The sequence below is a fragment of the Hemicordylus capensis genome, chromosome 2 (genome assembly GCF_027244095.1).
Source record: "Hemicordylus capensis ecotype Gifberg chromosome 2, rHemCap1.1.pri, whole genome shotgun sequence".
NCBI classification, from domain to species: Eukaryota; Metazoa; Chordata; class Lepidosauria; order Squamata; family Cordylidae; genus Hemicordylus; species Hemicordylus capensis.
Genome location: NC_069658.1, coordinates 331,305,897 through 331,321,116, shown reverse-complemented (window position 1 = coordinate 331,321,116; position 15,220 = coordinate 331,305,897). Strand labels below are relative to the sequence as shown.

Below are 15,220 nucleotides of genomic sequence, written 5' to 3'. Positions count from 1 at the left end.
CTAGAGTCCATTATTAATGCTAGAACCAGGCACCTGTGCATATGCCACTTCAGCAAGCCTGACCCAGTGTTCTGCCCTTCCTAAGACCCATCCCATTACCACAGGATCTGTAATTTCACCTTACATGGGCCTCCTGCCTTCCTCACTATAACTGCAGTATCTTCTTCCACTATGCCAATATCTGCCATCCAGAAGTTTTGCCACCACAACACAGACCAGTTCTTTGTAGTTCTGGAATGTGTTCCATATTATGGCTCGATACCCATTGGACCAGTAGTGGGTGGTGGCCACTGGGAATGGGTATTGGTGGTTCCAGACGCTCAGTCTCTCCACCCTCCCCTACCTCCTATGTTCATGCCACCACAGGAAGTGGTACAAATAGAGAAGCAGATGGGGGGTCAGCTGATCGGTGCACCACGGATCCTGCACTTCAAGGACAGTTACCACAACCTGCGCCTCTCCATCCATGATGTGCCCAGCTCACTGTGGAAGAGCAAGCTCCTTGTCAGCTATCAGGCAAGTGTGTCCACTAGTTCAGGAAAAGCTTTGCATCTAGGGCAGGATGAGGCTGTATGTGGACTCTTAGCCAGCAAAAGCTAGGACTGTGGTGGCCACTATATGGTTCCTCTGTCGCCTCCTCTTTGCTAGGGCACAGTGCTTAAGGAGAGGTATAGCCCCACCTGCACTCAGACCCATGCAGCCCCTGCCTGAGTGTTACTAGGCCCTTTGCAAGCCAGGTACTCTGTAGTCAAATGCGGTGGCAGAGGCAGGTAGCTATCTGTCCACCACTATGCTTGACCTCCTTTGGGACTCCACTGGCATCCACTTGTGCAGTAGACCATATCATCATGCAGAATCCTAGTTTTGCTTTGCCCTTGAGGAGAACAGCACCCTCCAACCCAAGCCTGCCCTCTCTTCACAGGAGATTCCCTTCTATCACCTTTGGAGTGGGCTGCAGCCCTACCTGCACTGCACCTTCACACTGGAGCGACTCAGCACCAGCACGTGCCAGCTGGCTTGCAAAATCTGGATCTGGCAAGTGGAGGGTGATGGGCAGAGTTTCAATATCGACTTCAACATTGCCAAGGTGAAAGCAAGGACACAGCGATGGGAGGGTTGATGAGATGACCTGTGCGGTACCCTTTGGGTTGGAAGGGGCCTCCTATGCTGTCGAGGACTGCTTGGGAAGAGCATTGTTACACACAATACCTTCTGGACTAGAAGCTCACTCATCAGATCCCAGGGTATGCTCTGCAGGCACAGGATATAGTTACCTTGCTGAAGCTTAGCAGGGCAAGGCAGGCTGACCACCTGAGAACTCCATGCTTGAGTTCTATGATGTTAAAAAGATGGGATGTAAATAAATATGTATGAATATGTTGGTGGAGTGGACAACTACCTTTTAAACTGTTAACCCCTGCTAACTTGGCAAAGAGGCACCTTTTAATGTGGTGATTCTCTTTATTTAGCACGGGGAGAGTAACTGGCCCTACCCACGCCCAGCGCAGTATCTCCAGTGACTTGTTGCTGGTGTCCGTCTTATGTTCCTTTTTAGATTTTGAGCCCTTTGGGGACAGGGATCCATCCATCTTATTTATTTATTATTTATCTGTGTAAACCGCCCTGAGCCATTTTTGGAAGGGCAGTATAGAAATCAAACAAACAAACAGGTTCCAAGTATCTCATGTGAACTTGCAATTCATGGCCTGGGCACCATACCATGGAGTTCCTTTTGAAAAAGACTCAGAAATGGAAGTTTAGGGCAGGGTCTGTCAGGAGGAGGGTTGCCTTCATATAAAGTTGATTTTCCTAGACCTCCCTCTCCATCCTCCATTCTTTTCCCTTTTCCATCCTACCAGTACAAAGTCAGGAGGACTCTGTAGCCCTATTCACACATTATGTTCAACACTGGTACAAGTACACAGGTACAGTTATTCACATGTTGTGTTCAACGCAGGTACAGAAGTGCACCTCTTATCCATAGCATGCATTTGAGGGGTCAGTACCTAGGTTCACTTTTAAAATGAACACAGGTACAGTCATTCACACAAAAACAGGTACCAATATAGACATTTGTACACTCATAGAACATAATGAGTGTTCCACATCAAATTGTCCCCTGCTGCTGCTACATATTTCTATACTGCTCTTCAAACAAAGTTCTCAAAGCAGTTTACATAGAAAAATAAATAATACATAAATAAGATGGTCCCCTATCCCCAAAGGGCTCACAATCTAAAAAGAAACATATGATTGACACCAGCAACAGCCACTGGAGGGATGCTGTGCTGGGGATGGATAGGGCAAGTTGCTCTCCCCCAGGTAAATTTAAGAGAATCACCATTTTAAAAAGTGTCTCTTTGCTCAGTTAGCAGGGTCTAACTGCTAAACTGAACAAAAGAGGCACCTTTAAAAAGTGGTGATTCTCTTTATTTAGTGAGGGGAGAGCAACTGGCCCTATCCATCCCCAGCACAGCATCCCTCCAGTGGCTGTTGCCTGTGTCTGTCTTATGTTTCTTTTTAAGATTGTGAGCCCTTTGGGGAAAGAGAGCCATTTTATTTATATCTATGTAAACCGTTTTGGAAACTTTTGTTGAAAAGTAGTATATAAATATTTGTTGTATTTGTATAATGTTCAAACAGGGTCTGTATATGCTGCAATTCTGTGGGTGCTCAAAAAAAGTACAGCATATTTTATGGGGTGCAACACTATGAGAACCTTGAGTAAGTTTCTAGTTATTTTATGGCTGCAAAGATATGCTTGAAAGCATGTGGCTGGTGCCTGCCGAAATCCCAGAAGCCAGAGGAATGACTGTAAAAGAATTGTGTTCAGTCTACATATAATTTATAAAGGTCACAGAATTCTTTTTGGGGGGGGTGGGGGGATGGGGAGGGGGGTCTTTGAGTGTGGAGCATACCCAGCCCAGCACATTACTCTCCCTGTTCAGTAAAAAGTTCCATCTCCCTAGGACACAAAGAGCAACCTCTTTAAGCTTCCCTTCTCATCCCCCTTCCTCTGCCTAGCAGGAGATATGCTTTGTGATTTGCAGGTATCTTTCCCTGTCCCTAAACCTGTCAGGCAGGTATACAGCTAGCCGTACCCTGCTGGAGAATGTCTTAGAAGAAAGCATACTGTGTTAAGGGACACCCACATCATTTAAAGCAGCATCAAATCAAGAAGCATATAAAGCAGAAAGATGCAACCTCCTCACCACAGACATGTCCAGTTCTATCTCTTAGAGCTCTTACCGTGAAGACACCATTTGTCCCCGAGGTTCTAACAACTGCTGCCCTCCTCTTTCTAGGATGCACGGTTCTCGGACTGGTTGCCCCCAGACAATGAGGCTGGCTCCCCTGCCCTGGTGGGCCCCAGTGCCTTTAAGATCCCCTTCCTCATCCGCCAGAAGATCATAAGCAGCCTGGATGTGCCAGGGTCCCGTGGGGCTGACTGGAGAGCATTAGCCCAGAAGCTGCACCTCGACAGGTAAAGGCTCTGTATACACCTTTGCCTCCAGTAGCCCCAGGCTGCAGTGAATATAGGGGGTGGAGTGAGGCTGGCTCTTGCTTCAGCAGAAATGAGTGGGTGGGATGGGAATCCAGGCCACAGAGCTGAGTGGCAGTTTATGCCTGGAGGGTCAATCTGTACCCCTACAGCCACAGTCTTTCTCCTGTGGCATCTCCAAACTTGATGGGTGGGTGAGAGTGAAGGAGGGATTGAAGCTGGAGGTCGTACATTTTGGTCTGGATTGTGATCATCTCTTCTCTTTCCACAGCCATCTCAGCTTCTTCGCGTCAAAGCCCAGCCCAACGGCCATGATCTTGAACTTATGGGAAGCACGTCACTTCCCCAATGGGAACCTCAACCAGCTTGCTGCTGCTGTGGCTGAGGTGGGCAAGCAGGACAGCTCCCTCTTCATGGTTTCAGAGGCTGAGTGCTAAGGCACTCGGTGGGGGCAGCACAGGCCTTCACTGGGGGATGACGGGGGCATCTCCATTTGAAGAGGGCAGTGCTCCTGCACTTGTCCTGCTTTGAATATGCCTGTGTGTCCCTGTCCGAGGCTTGTTGGCCTCATGCCCCCTCTTCCTTGTGCCAAATACAGCCAGAAGGCAAGCATCCTGGCCTCAGTCTCCAGTAGCTGTGGGAAAGGCTACTGAATGTCTGCTGTGCTGCTACCAAGAAAGCTCTGGGACTGTCTGCGGGAGGCCCTGTTCCTTCTCCTGGAGTAGGCTGGCAATGGATTCTGAGATGCTATGATCTGCACTTGGTCATGTGCCCAGAGCCCTTTCCTTCCCTCCTATGGGAGGAGGTGTGGGGGTTGTGGGGAGGTGGAGAGTTGGCTGGCCTAACACCCATTGTGTACCCAGGATGCACAGGTAAGCTTGGTCCTGGAGCTGAGATGTCCATGCCCTCTCACTGCAGCCCCCAGGAAGTCCCATGCTGTAGTAAAGTGGGGGGCAAGGGGGTGTGGGTCAGGAGTATGTAGAGAGCCATCTCTATATACTCCAACTCAAGAGATACCCAAGACTCAGTCATAGAGGGCAGTCCTGGGAAAGGTGGTTTGCAGACACTGGGGGCCACAAAAGGACCATGGAGGGGCAGGAGATGCAGGCAAATAGCAGCCCAGGGAGGAGGGCAGTGATAAACTGGGTGGCTTGATCTGTGCCTCCTTAGTCCTTGCCCAGTGTATATGCAAAGGGAATTGTGCGTGTGCGTGGCAGTCCAATCTGTGCAGTGAACGTGTGCTGGGCCAGGCAGGTCCATGCCGTATTGTGTAAAGATCGTTTTTTATTCTGTATTCAAGTGCATTCAAGTATTTACACTTGGCCTTATGTACATATAAGCGTCCCGCACAGGGTTTTAGCGGGCATGAATGTAAATAAATTATATATATATATTGCTACATGGGACTTCTTGCTGTCTGTGCTCACACCAAGCCAATGGAAGTATCAGCAGATCTGGAAGCAGACAGAGCCCTTGGCTGGAGTCCAAAGGCTGAGCAGAGCCCTCCTGAGAGCTCTGTGGGTGTAGAAGGGGTCCAGGGTGCTGAAGGCACCTCCATTTTAGCCTTCTTGCTCAGAGATACTTTGGGGTTTCGCACTTAGAAAAAAGCATACCTCGAGACTCCAAATGGCAGCAGGAATTTGGTTTATTTCCTTCTTACGTTACCAGATGAAGCTTGAGTGTGAATTGGAGAGATTTAAGAGAGCCATGAAGATGAAATACCACAACTTGCTTTTCCTGCCATTTTGCCACAACTGCCTCAAAGAAGGGTGAGACTGTGCTATAGGTCAGAGTCTGGATGCGGCAGAGAACGAATCGTGCTCCTAGTTACTGGGAGAGCTGTGTGGAAGTCACCCAAGCGCTTTCATGTCTTTACGGCTGGCCACAGCAGCAATCAGTGCAGCCCCTTTCCCTGAGCCATCTTCTGACAGCAGGAATTTGACTTTGCATTTTGGAGCCAGCAGGGCCACTGTTTCTGCAAACTGTTTTGAAAAGCTAGGGCCAGAAAGGAAGGATGTCTGTGAGCAAGAGAAGCCAATGTCCACCCTCCCCTGCCCGCAACACAGACCCTAGCTACACACACCACCTGGAAAAACAGGTGCTTGCCTGCAGTTCCCTCCCACAAAACAGGAGAGACATGCCTCTTAATGAGCTAGGCTGGCACTGCAAGACTCATGGCCTCAGAGAAAAGCATGGATTAACCAGAGGCCCCCCCTTTACCCCCCATGGTATGACTAATCACTATAGAGGCCCGCAGACCCTCGCAGAATTGTCCCAGAAGCACTTCTACAACCCAGTTTCTCCCCATGGGCAAAAAGACAAATGTTGCTGCCTCTGCCCACCCAGGTCCTGTCACCCAATGGGCAGTCAAGGTGGGCACCCATTCTCCTCTGTGCAGTGGGCTGGGCTGAAACCTTGCTTTCAGTCTGATGCAGCAAAATCAACTCACGTAGGGTGCACCTTGTACAGGGTCCCATCCACACCAGCAGTCACTTCCAGTTTCTCCAGCTGCCGATTCTCTCGTATCTTCTCCACAATAGCAGCCATGCCAGCTCCACACACTTTAGCAGCACGTGAAGACACTGCGCAGCACACCTCCTTCACCACCATGGCGTCATCAGGAGAGGCATCCAATTTGTACTCTTCCAGAATGGCACACAGCTGCTGCTGGCCCAGACCCTCTCTGTCGGGATATTAGAATCAGTGGTGGAGTCTTGGGCCCTCGTGGGCCTTACAGTAAGTGGAGGGACAGGGGCTGTGGCAACCATGCCATGCGCCAGGGCTGTCCCTCAGACACTCTCCTCCTGAGAGAACAACTTGCTCCCCAACAGCGATCACGTGCAAACAGTGACAGAGTTTGCACATTCCAAGCAAGAATGTTCACACTCCGTGACAAAAACCAGAAAAGAAAATCCAAACCTAGTGTCAAGTATACCAAAAATCCATATCACTGAAACTCAAATTTAGGGTTCAAAATAAATCAAGTCAATTAGACATATAGGCCTGTTTTCTATTAACTGGCCCATTTCTTATGCTTGCAGAATTTGGAATCTGGGACAAGGAGCAGTTTTTATGTCAGAAGCAGGTGTAAGGCTAGGTGTGAGGCAGTAACAGAATTTAACCAATGGACAAGAACTGGACAGGTAGCTAAGCAGGGCACAGAGGCACTGGGCCGTGAACAATGGAGTTACTTGAAGACAAAGGCCTAAACTGACCTGCTCATGAATTCAACTTCAGCCCCAGAACTCAAATTCTACATGGAATGGCAAGAATCCTGGCATAAGCCCAGCAGGTATACACTTACTTCTCGATTTCGGAGAGAAATTTGGTGGGGAAGATGTCTTTGACCTGAAGCATACGTGCATCTCGACCCTGAAACAGAACCTTGCGTTCTGTTAACTCCAGCAGAATGAATCGCACAATCTCACCCAAGTACATGCCACTGATGAGTTTCTCATATCTGTGAGAGAGATGGGGCTTAGCACCACATAGGGAGGCCCTGGAGGCAGTGGCCTGGCTTAGTACCAGCCACCATCATAAACCCCATCCTCAGCAACAGATACCTAGACACACCTCTGCTGGCCAACATTGATAGATTCTTCATTCACTTTGACATCAAAGGGTGTAAAGAAGTGTTCAAGGCAACCGTTGTCCCCGAATGCCCCCCATTCCATATTGATACACATTCTGCCTTCATCGCCATCCAAAGTGCCAATATTCCTCATTTCCTCCATGTAGCAAGCATTGCAACCCGTTCCTGAAGAAAACAGAGGGGATAGGACTGAGCCACCATGGAAAATGGGCCATTTTCTTCCCTACTGAGCAAGGAAACTCTTGGGAGAAGAATCTTCAACCTAGATAGGCATCAGTTCTAATTGAAACATTACCAAGAAAGGCTTCCCTGTTCAGGGAACAGTGCCCTGGAGCTACCCACCCTCTGGCCATGCATAAAAAGGAGGCCATAGACTGAAGAAGTAGAGTGGAGGAAGACATCTGCACTTGGGAATCTCTCTCTCTGGACTTCAAAGTGGACATCATGACTATAATCTTACTAGCCACTAAAGACTGCCCCCCAGTCCCCATCTTACCAACAATAAGTCCGATCTCACACTTGGGGTCCTCATAGGCACATGACATCATGGTTCCCACAGTGTCATTCACTATGGCAACCACGTCTAAATCAAAGTTCTGGGAAGAGAGAAGGCGGGAGAGACAGAGAGAGCAGCAAGATGTGTTACCAGGCAACACAATTTCCTATCACCACAGTAACCAGCACAGACCCATAGGCCCTGCCGCCTGGGAAATAGGCCTCCTCCCCCTCCCTTCTCTATCTCCCTGGGGCCATCAGCCTGAGGGGAGTTCTCAAGCTCTGTTGCTGCTATCCAGCTAGTTTGGTCAAAGGACACAATGGCTGCTGTTTTGCCTTCTACAGTTTCACTGGGATATGTAGTAGCCCATCACAGAGCAGACTGAAAAAAGCCTGGGAGACTTGGCATTAAGCAAGCCCCACCAAGAATAGCAATGTATGAACACAAACAAAGGGTGATCTTCCCAAGCCTGCTTGATATATATATGTACTTTCATGGTAGGATCATCGCCAGCTCCAAGCATCCCCTTTTCTAGTCTTTGCTCTACATCCCATGACATCTTCCAAATACATCCCCCATTCTCCAGGTCTGAGAAGTAATATGGTTTTAACTCTTAGCATATAAACATGATTCCACACCCCACAACACACACACACCGCTGAACTTGTTAGATATTGCTCAACAAGACCAAAACCCTCAGGGCATAACTACGTTACACACGTGCACATGTAACAAAAGCCAGATGGCTGCTTTTCTTGGGGAACAGTAATAGGGAGGGGGCAATTTGGAGCAAAAACAAATATGTGGAGAATGCTTAGCCATGCATGCATTTGGAAGCCCTTGGCAGTGGAAGGCATCTGTGAGGTAACAATACCTGCTTTTAGATTGTGTACAGCACCTTCAGGTCTTACAAGGGATGGTATAAAAATGCAAACACATGAATATGTTTAGGGCAGAGAAGTGGCAGGCAAAAAAAATGGTAAAGCACTCCTTCCCATTTCAAATCACTCTCCATTTCTGCAGGAAAAACAACTGTCAGACTCTCATTGCATTAATGTTTGTGCAACATGTGGTTGAGCCCTGACAGTCTCTTGAGTTGTAGCCTTTCACAGTGGCAAAATCAGACCAAACCTGAGCAGTCCAGACCAAATGCAACTTTATGCAGGTCTTCACACAGCCCCTGCCCTGGACCCCATACATACCTCTTGACGTTGTACTGCCTCTCGCAGCAACTGCACGGCATCTTCTCCCACACAGCCTGAAGCACTGAACCCCTTAGTCCAAGCTAGCAAGATGCCCTGTGAGACCAGAAAGAACAGAGAACTGTGCAGCGAGTGTTTGAGCCAATGGCCCAGGTGTGCAGCTTTCTCCCAACTCTCTAGAATATGCTCTTTGATGAGGCCCTTGGGCTCTGCACTGGCTACATAGCAAGAGAGAGGGGAGGCAAAGGACCGGCCATCACTGCTAGTGTGAAAGTACCAGCACTGTTGTATATACCCTCCACGACCAAACACATCTGCATGTTTCCCCTCCCCTCAGCTTCTGAGTTTCCATGGGTCATTGCTCACCCACTTTCAAGGCTTCCTTTGTAACTATAAGAGCTAGAAACTGGCCAATATCACATTCAGCAGCTTTTCTGTGCTTGCACAGAATGGCAGCATTCCTGCAACCCTGAGTTGAGAATACAGATTGGAATTGTTGGCGATGCCTTAGTGGGATGATTTTTGTCAAACAGGACATTCTTTCCAGGCAGTTGGTTTTCCCAGTTTGGATGCCACATGGATATGTCAGGCAAGCCACTGGGCTTTCAAGTTATTTGATAATCATGTCAAGGTTTGTCTGCTCCCTCATCATATTTGGAGAGTTTCCTCTTTCATTCTTGTGGTGGGTGGGTGGAGGGGAGGGGACTAGCCGATTCAGGTTCTTTCCTCCCCAAAAGACACTCCTGATACCACTGTCTAAGCACTAGGATTACACCCTCCAGTGTTCCATACCTTGTCCAGATTTATTTGCTTGCAGGGAAAGGAGAAAGTGAAACCCAGTGGCAGTGTGGCTCCTATCACTTTATGCTTCTTCTCGAAATCTATAATGCAGCTAACAATGTGATCAAAGAGCTGCAGGAATAAAAGTAGTTAGCATGAGTACCATGTGAGATAGAAAGAAGTTGGAGAGGAGGAGAGGAGCAAAGGGGCTGCCCCCAGTACAACCATCTGCATTTACCCCCACAGACAGCTTTTGAAAGGGGTAGATACGATTCCCAAGACAAGGATCCTGACACATGGTAACAGCCTGTAACAGATAGCCATTCAGTCCCACCATATCATATCCTCCCCTGCACCTACCTCTGTGGCATTACTCTGGGCTATTTCTGGTGTAATAGTGTAGATCTCAGTGGTCATGTACACACCACCCTCCTCTTTGCTTCGCACTTCTACCATTAGCACACGGAAATTGGTTCCCCCTAGATCCAGTGCCATGTACTTCCCTCTTTCTACAAAAAAAAAAGCATAGGTAGAAAAGTGTGGATGAAGGGAACTTCTACTCACAAGCAATAACAGCTTCAAGCTACCTCACTTGTTGCATACTTTGACGTTTTTCTCCTGGGTCCAACAACCCGCCAATCAGTGCTGGCAGTTTCAATAAAAAGACCCATGTGAAGCACCCCATCTGCCTTCTAGGGGTACTGAAAGATGTTTGGCTAGCTTGTACCGTGCCCAGCTCAGTGAGAGGAACACAGACAGCACCAACTCCAGATCAAAGAAAAGACCTGGCCTAGATAGGACCTGGAAGCCAGGAAGGTTTTCTCCTGACTCAATGCAACTTCCTCGAGACAACACACTTGAACAGTTCAGAGTTCTTCTTGTCAAAATACAGGGCCATTCCGCAACACTCTGAGTCCTACCCCTTACCAGTGCCATCAGGCAAACCACGAACGAAAGTGGGCAACATGCGGAGTGAGGCCGTGCCGTGTGTCTCCTTCGACAGACCCTTCTCCATCTCCAGTCTCATCAGGTTCCGCAATCTTTCAAGGTCCGACACAGGAAGTCGGAAAGGTGCCAGTATCTGCACCACCTGCTGCTTCTGGGTTCTACTCCTCAGTGCTGCAGCTGTCACCATGGCAACCCCTACAGCGATACCATTAGACGCTGGGACAAAGCTGACGGTACACTCAGGAGCCAGGGATGTCAATGTCTCTTGCAGTATCTCACAATACCTGGAGGGAAAAGAAATATCAGGGAGATTAAAGGAGGGTGACTGGAAGGAGCCCATGGTCTTGATCAAGTGCCTTTCCTGGCCTGTTCACCTCCCGAAGACTTTCCCAGCTCCAAGAGGATTCAGATTATTTCCTGGATGAATGAGTCTTGGAGCCAATGTACATGGTTTTCTAAAGATGAAAATGACAACTGAACTCAACTTTTTGAAATCACAATCTCTTAGCTTTGATTGTGTGAGGAGCAGAGGAGATCCTCTAGCCTGGGCGTTCTCAGTGACCCAGGAATTGGTCAAAGGTGAGCAATACCCAAGGGGATTGATTCACTTGTCTGATCGGCATATGTAGGCTACTGTCCTAGACAAGGTCACAAGCAGAAGAAAGGGCTGGTTAGGCCTACTAAGTTGTTGATAACAAGAAAGAATAAAGAGTGCTCTCGGCTCAACAGTCTTCTAGGCCAAATGGGAAGATTTGGACAGTTAAGCCATTTGAAGGACACTGGACAACGTTGGTCAATTAATCCAATTCAGAAGAATGTTTCGTCCATTGATCTGCACATGAACAGCAAGAATACTGAGATTGTGGCTCAGCAGTACAAGAGACAGTGGGATGGCTGGTGGTGGGCCCTTTGGTTCTGATCTAAAACAAATGCTCCTATGCCCAATACAGTTCCTTACCATTTATGGCTCTTGTACAGGTTTCCATCCACAGCCACAGAGACCTTCAGCTGTGGCAGCTGTTGAGCATTACGGATACGAGTAAGGACAGCAGCCAGTCCAGCAGCACAGAGTTTGGCAGAGCGGATGAATACAGCTTGGCATATTTGCTGCACATCAAAACAGTCTTGATTGCTCGCCACCATCCCCTGCCGTAACAAGAAGTTCTTGGTTTTTGACAGGCCCAGCTTTTCACTGCAATTAAAAAAAATACATGAACAGTAGTAGGGAGAGGCATGGAACCATCACACCCTCAAATCCATACCACAGAGGGCACTTTTCTCCATCCTCTGGGATGGCTTCAGCTTCCCAGGCATGTAACAGGCCCAGCAGCACATCAGACACCTGTATGTTCACACGAGGCAGCCCACTCAGAAACCCATGCATTTAGTAGATCTGGAATAAAACAACAGGCATCTGCAGTAGTGGGGGTCTGGTTCACCTGCAGCCTGTCCAGAATGTACTTAATTAGTATTTTACACTAATGGAAAGCAATACTGTATAGACAATTCTTAACATGTGAAGCATCCATAATTTGGTATTTGTCACTTTTGCTACTTCATAGGTTGCAATTTTTTAAGGATTAACATGAGAATAAAATAATCCAGTGCAGACATTTGGGATACTACACTGTTTATCTTTATCCACATGAAAACTGTTTAATGCATTTCCTCTATTTTTTGTTAAGTTACCAACCATCTACAAAAATATATTTTAAATGGTGATTATTGCTATGTGATTTTTCATCAAACATGTTATACCTAAATATTTTTAGTATTCCTCATCATCACAATTAGTTGCTCTAGTAAAGACAAACATACACACTCCAAAACGTATGTCACACATACCATGACACAGATACACCCCACCACACACCCCCACACTGCATAGCTGTAGAGATGTTTATGTGTATGTGTGCCTTTAGAGAATGTCACATTTTGCAGAGAAAGTAGCATGTTTAAGTGGGTGAAGAAGGTAGGCCCGAGGGGGAGGGAAGGAAGCAAAAAGGAACAGAAAATAGCCAGGACCTGGAGATAGCAGAGAGGAATCATACATGGAATGATAAAGTCAAATGGGAAGTTATAAGGAAAGAGTGTCCAAGAAAAGCAAGGAAATGTACCTATTGGTTGGCACAGAACAAAACATTACTAAGGGATTACACTGGAGAAGCAAACATGCGTGGGATATTTCATTCAGCCTATTCTCTCTCTAACCCAGGGGTGGGGAACCTTGGCCCTTCAGCTGTTGTTGAACTACAACTCCCATCATCCCCAGCCACAATTGTGGGAGTTGTAGTTCAAAATGGTGGGAGTTGTAGTTCAAAAACAGCTGGAGGGCCAAGGTTCCCCACCCCTGCCCTAACCTCTCCTCACACTTGAGAAGTATACTTCTTTGAATGACTTCTAGATATCTATTTGTTTTATATCTTCTTCTTTCTAGACATCTTATTCTGAAAGATACGGCAGTGTGACTGTATGTTCTACAGTACATTCAAATGTGCACGTTAACTCATTAGTTCATCTGCTGTTATGTCTCTTCATGGACCAGATGTAACATTAATTTGGAGGGCTCATCCCTCCCAGACCTCTTGCCTAAGACTAGTTAGACACACACTAAGCCTCACTCTGTTCCTACTGAGGATATAAGGACAATCAGGTATCCCAAGCTTGGCTTGAGTGATTAACTTACTCCAGTGATCTTCATTCTTTTTCAAGCAGGGGCCACTTTGGTGCCCCCCCAAAATAAATCCCGCCCCCAAAAAAGAACCATTTCCCACAACACTGACTTCCATGCAGTGTTGTGCTATTCCCAGTACCGGGGGAGGCCTTTAAGAGAAACAGAGTCCCCGTTGACCCCTGCTAACTGGACAAAGAGGCACTTGTCAAAGTTATGAATCTCTTTATATTTAGCATGGGGAGAGCAACTGTCCCTATTCAGTCTCATCGTAGCATCTCTCCAGTGGCTGTTGCTAGAATCTACTTTCAGGGCTGTCCTTAGAGAGCCCTGGTGGGGTGTAGGGCCCGGGGTAAATCAGCCAGTGCGAGGCCCCCTTCCAGTTAATTCGAATGGGGGTTAAAAGAGCGGGGCCTGGGGTGGTCACCCTGCTTGCCATGCCCTAAGGACAGCCTTGTCTACTTTGTGTTTCTTTTTAGACTGTGAGCCATTTGGGGACAGGGAACCTTCTTCTTCTTTTTCTGTGTAAACCACTTTGAGAACTTTTCTGCTGAAAAGTCGTATGTAAATAATAACATACATCAATGAGCTGAACCCCAGAAAACCATTTTGGAAGGTGTTCATGGAATGCTGGGAAGTGTAATCCTTCCCAGCACCTTCCCCATAGAGCTCTAGGGGGGAGAGGGTTCTGTTTTCTTTAAAGGAGTTCCACTGGTGCGGAACAAATCACAGCCCTGTGCAGTGGGAACAATCGCCTCCGTGCAGTGCCAAGGGGGCTGTGTGGAGTATTGGGCTCTGGCCAAAACTTCATACAGGCCTAATAACCAATTAGGGTCCATGGGAGCAACCACTGACTCCTGGGTCTTGCAATGAAGAACACTGACTTACTCTGTGATCTCTATGATATCGTGGAGCTCCAGGTTTCCTTTGGTCAGCAGGTTGGGAGTCAGAACCCCATTGAAGAGCTCACCCTTCTCCGCCAGACGAGCCAAACAGCAACGGATAGTATCACTGACATATAAACTACCGATCAGCTTGTCAAACCTGTCAACAATAGGATACAGTAGAAGAAAAGCAGTACAGAAAGGGGTTGGAGGATGTGCAGGGAACACCCTTCCTGGGTGGCTGGCAGGTGACCATCCCATCCATTCTAGGTATGCTAGGCAGGATGGCTGTTTCTTGAAGCACTCGGGCGCTTCCCAGATTGCACGCTAGCACAGGGTCACAATGTATCCCTTCAGTGTGCTTCCGCACTGCCTGCACTGTCCCTGCGCGGTAAGCAAACATTTCCAATGCCTTCTTTTGGATTTTGTTGCTGCATTGTAGCCCTATAATGTCGCTTATGCGTCACAGAAAAATAGCTGTATTTCCCTGTTGTAGCTTACAATAGATTTCAATGGCGGTTTGAATTCAGCACACAAAACATTGCAGTTTACACCACTTTTTGCATTGTAAGACTCGCTATCTGGAAACCAGCGTTGCTAGGAAAGAGAGAAGACCGCAAGTCACCATCATAGGCCCTCACCCCATAATGACAATTCGGGGGGGGGGAGTACGTGGAGCATCCTACTGTTTGCAAAGATTTGGGGACTTAGTATAACTTCCTGGTTCCAGGATACTCTTCCCAGGACTGTTTTCCATATGTGTAGGGTGCGAAATCCTGAAAATAGCAGCTTAAGAGAAAAGAAAAGCAAATGTAAAGCCTGCCTTTTTAAAAGTCTGAAAATACAGATCTAGAACCAGCTAAACACTTGGGGGCAATTAATATTTTCCTTTACTTTATATACTTAAAGCCAATTCACATTGGTTTCTGCAGTGCTAACACATATTCAAACATACTGGCAAAGGCGTATCTAGGGAAAATAGTGCCTAGGGCAAGCACTGAAATTGCACCCCCTGTCCAAACATCTGACACCCATCTTTCAGATAACTTTACCATAATATCAGCTCAAAAATACAAGTCAAGCTCATTAATCTTTTAATATTTCAAAAACTATTCAGCAGTGGACGTAGCCAGACCAAAAAATGT

At 47.4% G+C, this 15,220-nt stretch overlaps 2 protein-coding genes across 7 annotated transcripts in view; one reads left to right on the top strand and one right to left on the bottom strand.

Annotated features, from left to right (window-relative positions):
• The window catches only part of UNC5A (unc-5 netrin receptor A), a 109,028-nt gene extending 104,127 nt beyond the window's left edge, over positions 1-4,901 (top strand). For all 3 annotated transcript variants that reach the window (XM_053292805.1, XM_053292806.1, XM_053292807.1), the window contains 4 exons: positions 367-516; positions 923-1,087; positions 3,306-3,484; positions 3,774-4,901. In XM_053292805.1, coding sequence (XP_053148780.1) covers positions 367-516; positions 923-1,087; positions 3,306-3,484; positions 3,774-3,939 — 660 coding nt within the window. In that variant the 3' untranslated portion in view covers positions 3,940-4,901. The remainder of the gene's footprint in view (positions 1-366; positions 517-922; positions 1,088-3,305; positions 3,485-3,773) is intronic.
• A 228-nt stretch (positions 4,902-5,129) lies between these two features.
• HK3 (hexokinase 3) overlaps positions 5,130-15,220 on the bottom strand; it is an 88,022-nt gene continuing 77,931 nt past the window's right edge. For all 4 annotated transcript variants that reach the window (XM_053292804.1, XM_053292801.1, XM_053292803.1 and 1 more), the window contains exons 7-17: positions 14,080-14,235; positions 11,479-11,712; positions 10,500-10,804; positions 9,933-10,081; positions 9,585-9,704; positions 8,793-8,888; positions 7,591-7,690; positions 7,076-7,259; positions 6,807-6,962; positions 5,952-6,185; positions 5,130-5,497 (exon numbers count right to left, since the gene is read on the bottom strand). In XM_053292804.1, coding sequence (XP_053148779.1) covers positions 5,353-5,497; positions 5,952-6,185; positions 6,807-6,962; positions 7,076-7,259; positions 7,591-7,690; positions 8,793-8,888; positions 9,585-9,704; positions 9,933-10,081; positions 10,500-10,804; positions 11,479-11,712; positions 14,080-14,235 — 1,879 coding nt within the window. In that variant the 3' untranslated portion in view covers positions 5,130-5,352. The remainder of the gene's footprint in view (positions 5,498-5,951; positions 6,186-6,806; positions 6,963-7,075; positions 7,260-7,590; positions 7,691-8,792; positions 8,889-9,584; positions 9,705-9,932; positions 10,082-10,499; positions 10,805-11,478; positions 11,713-14,079; positions 14,236-15,220) is intronic.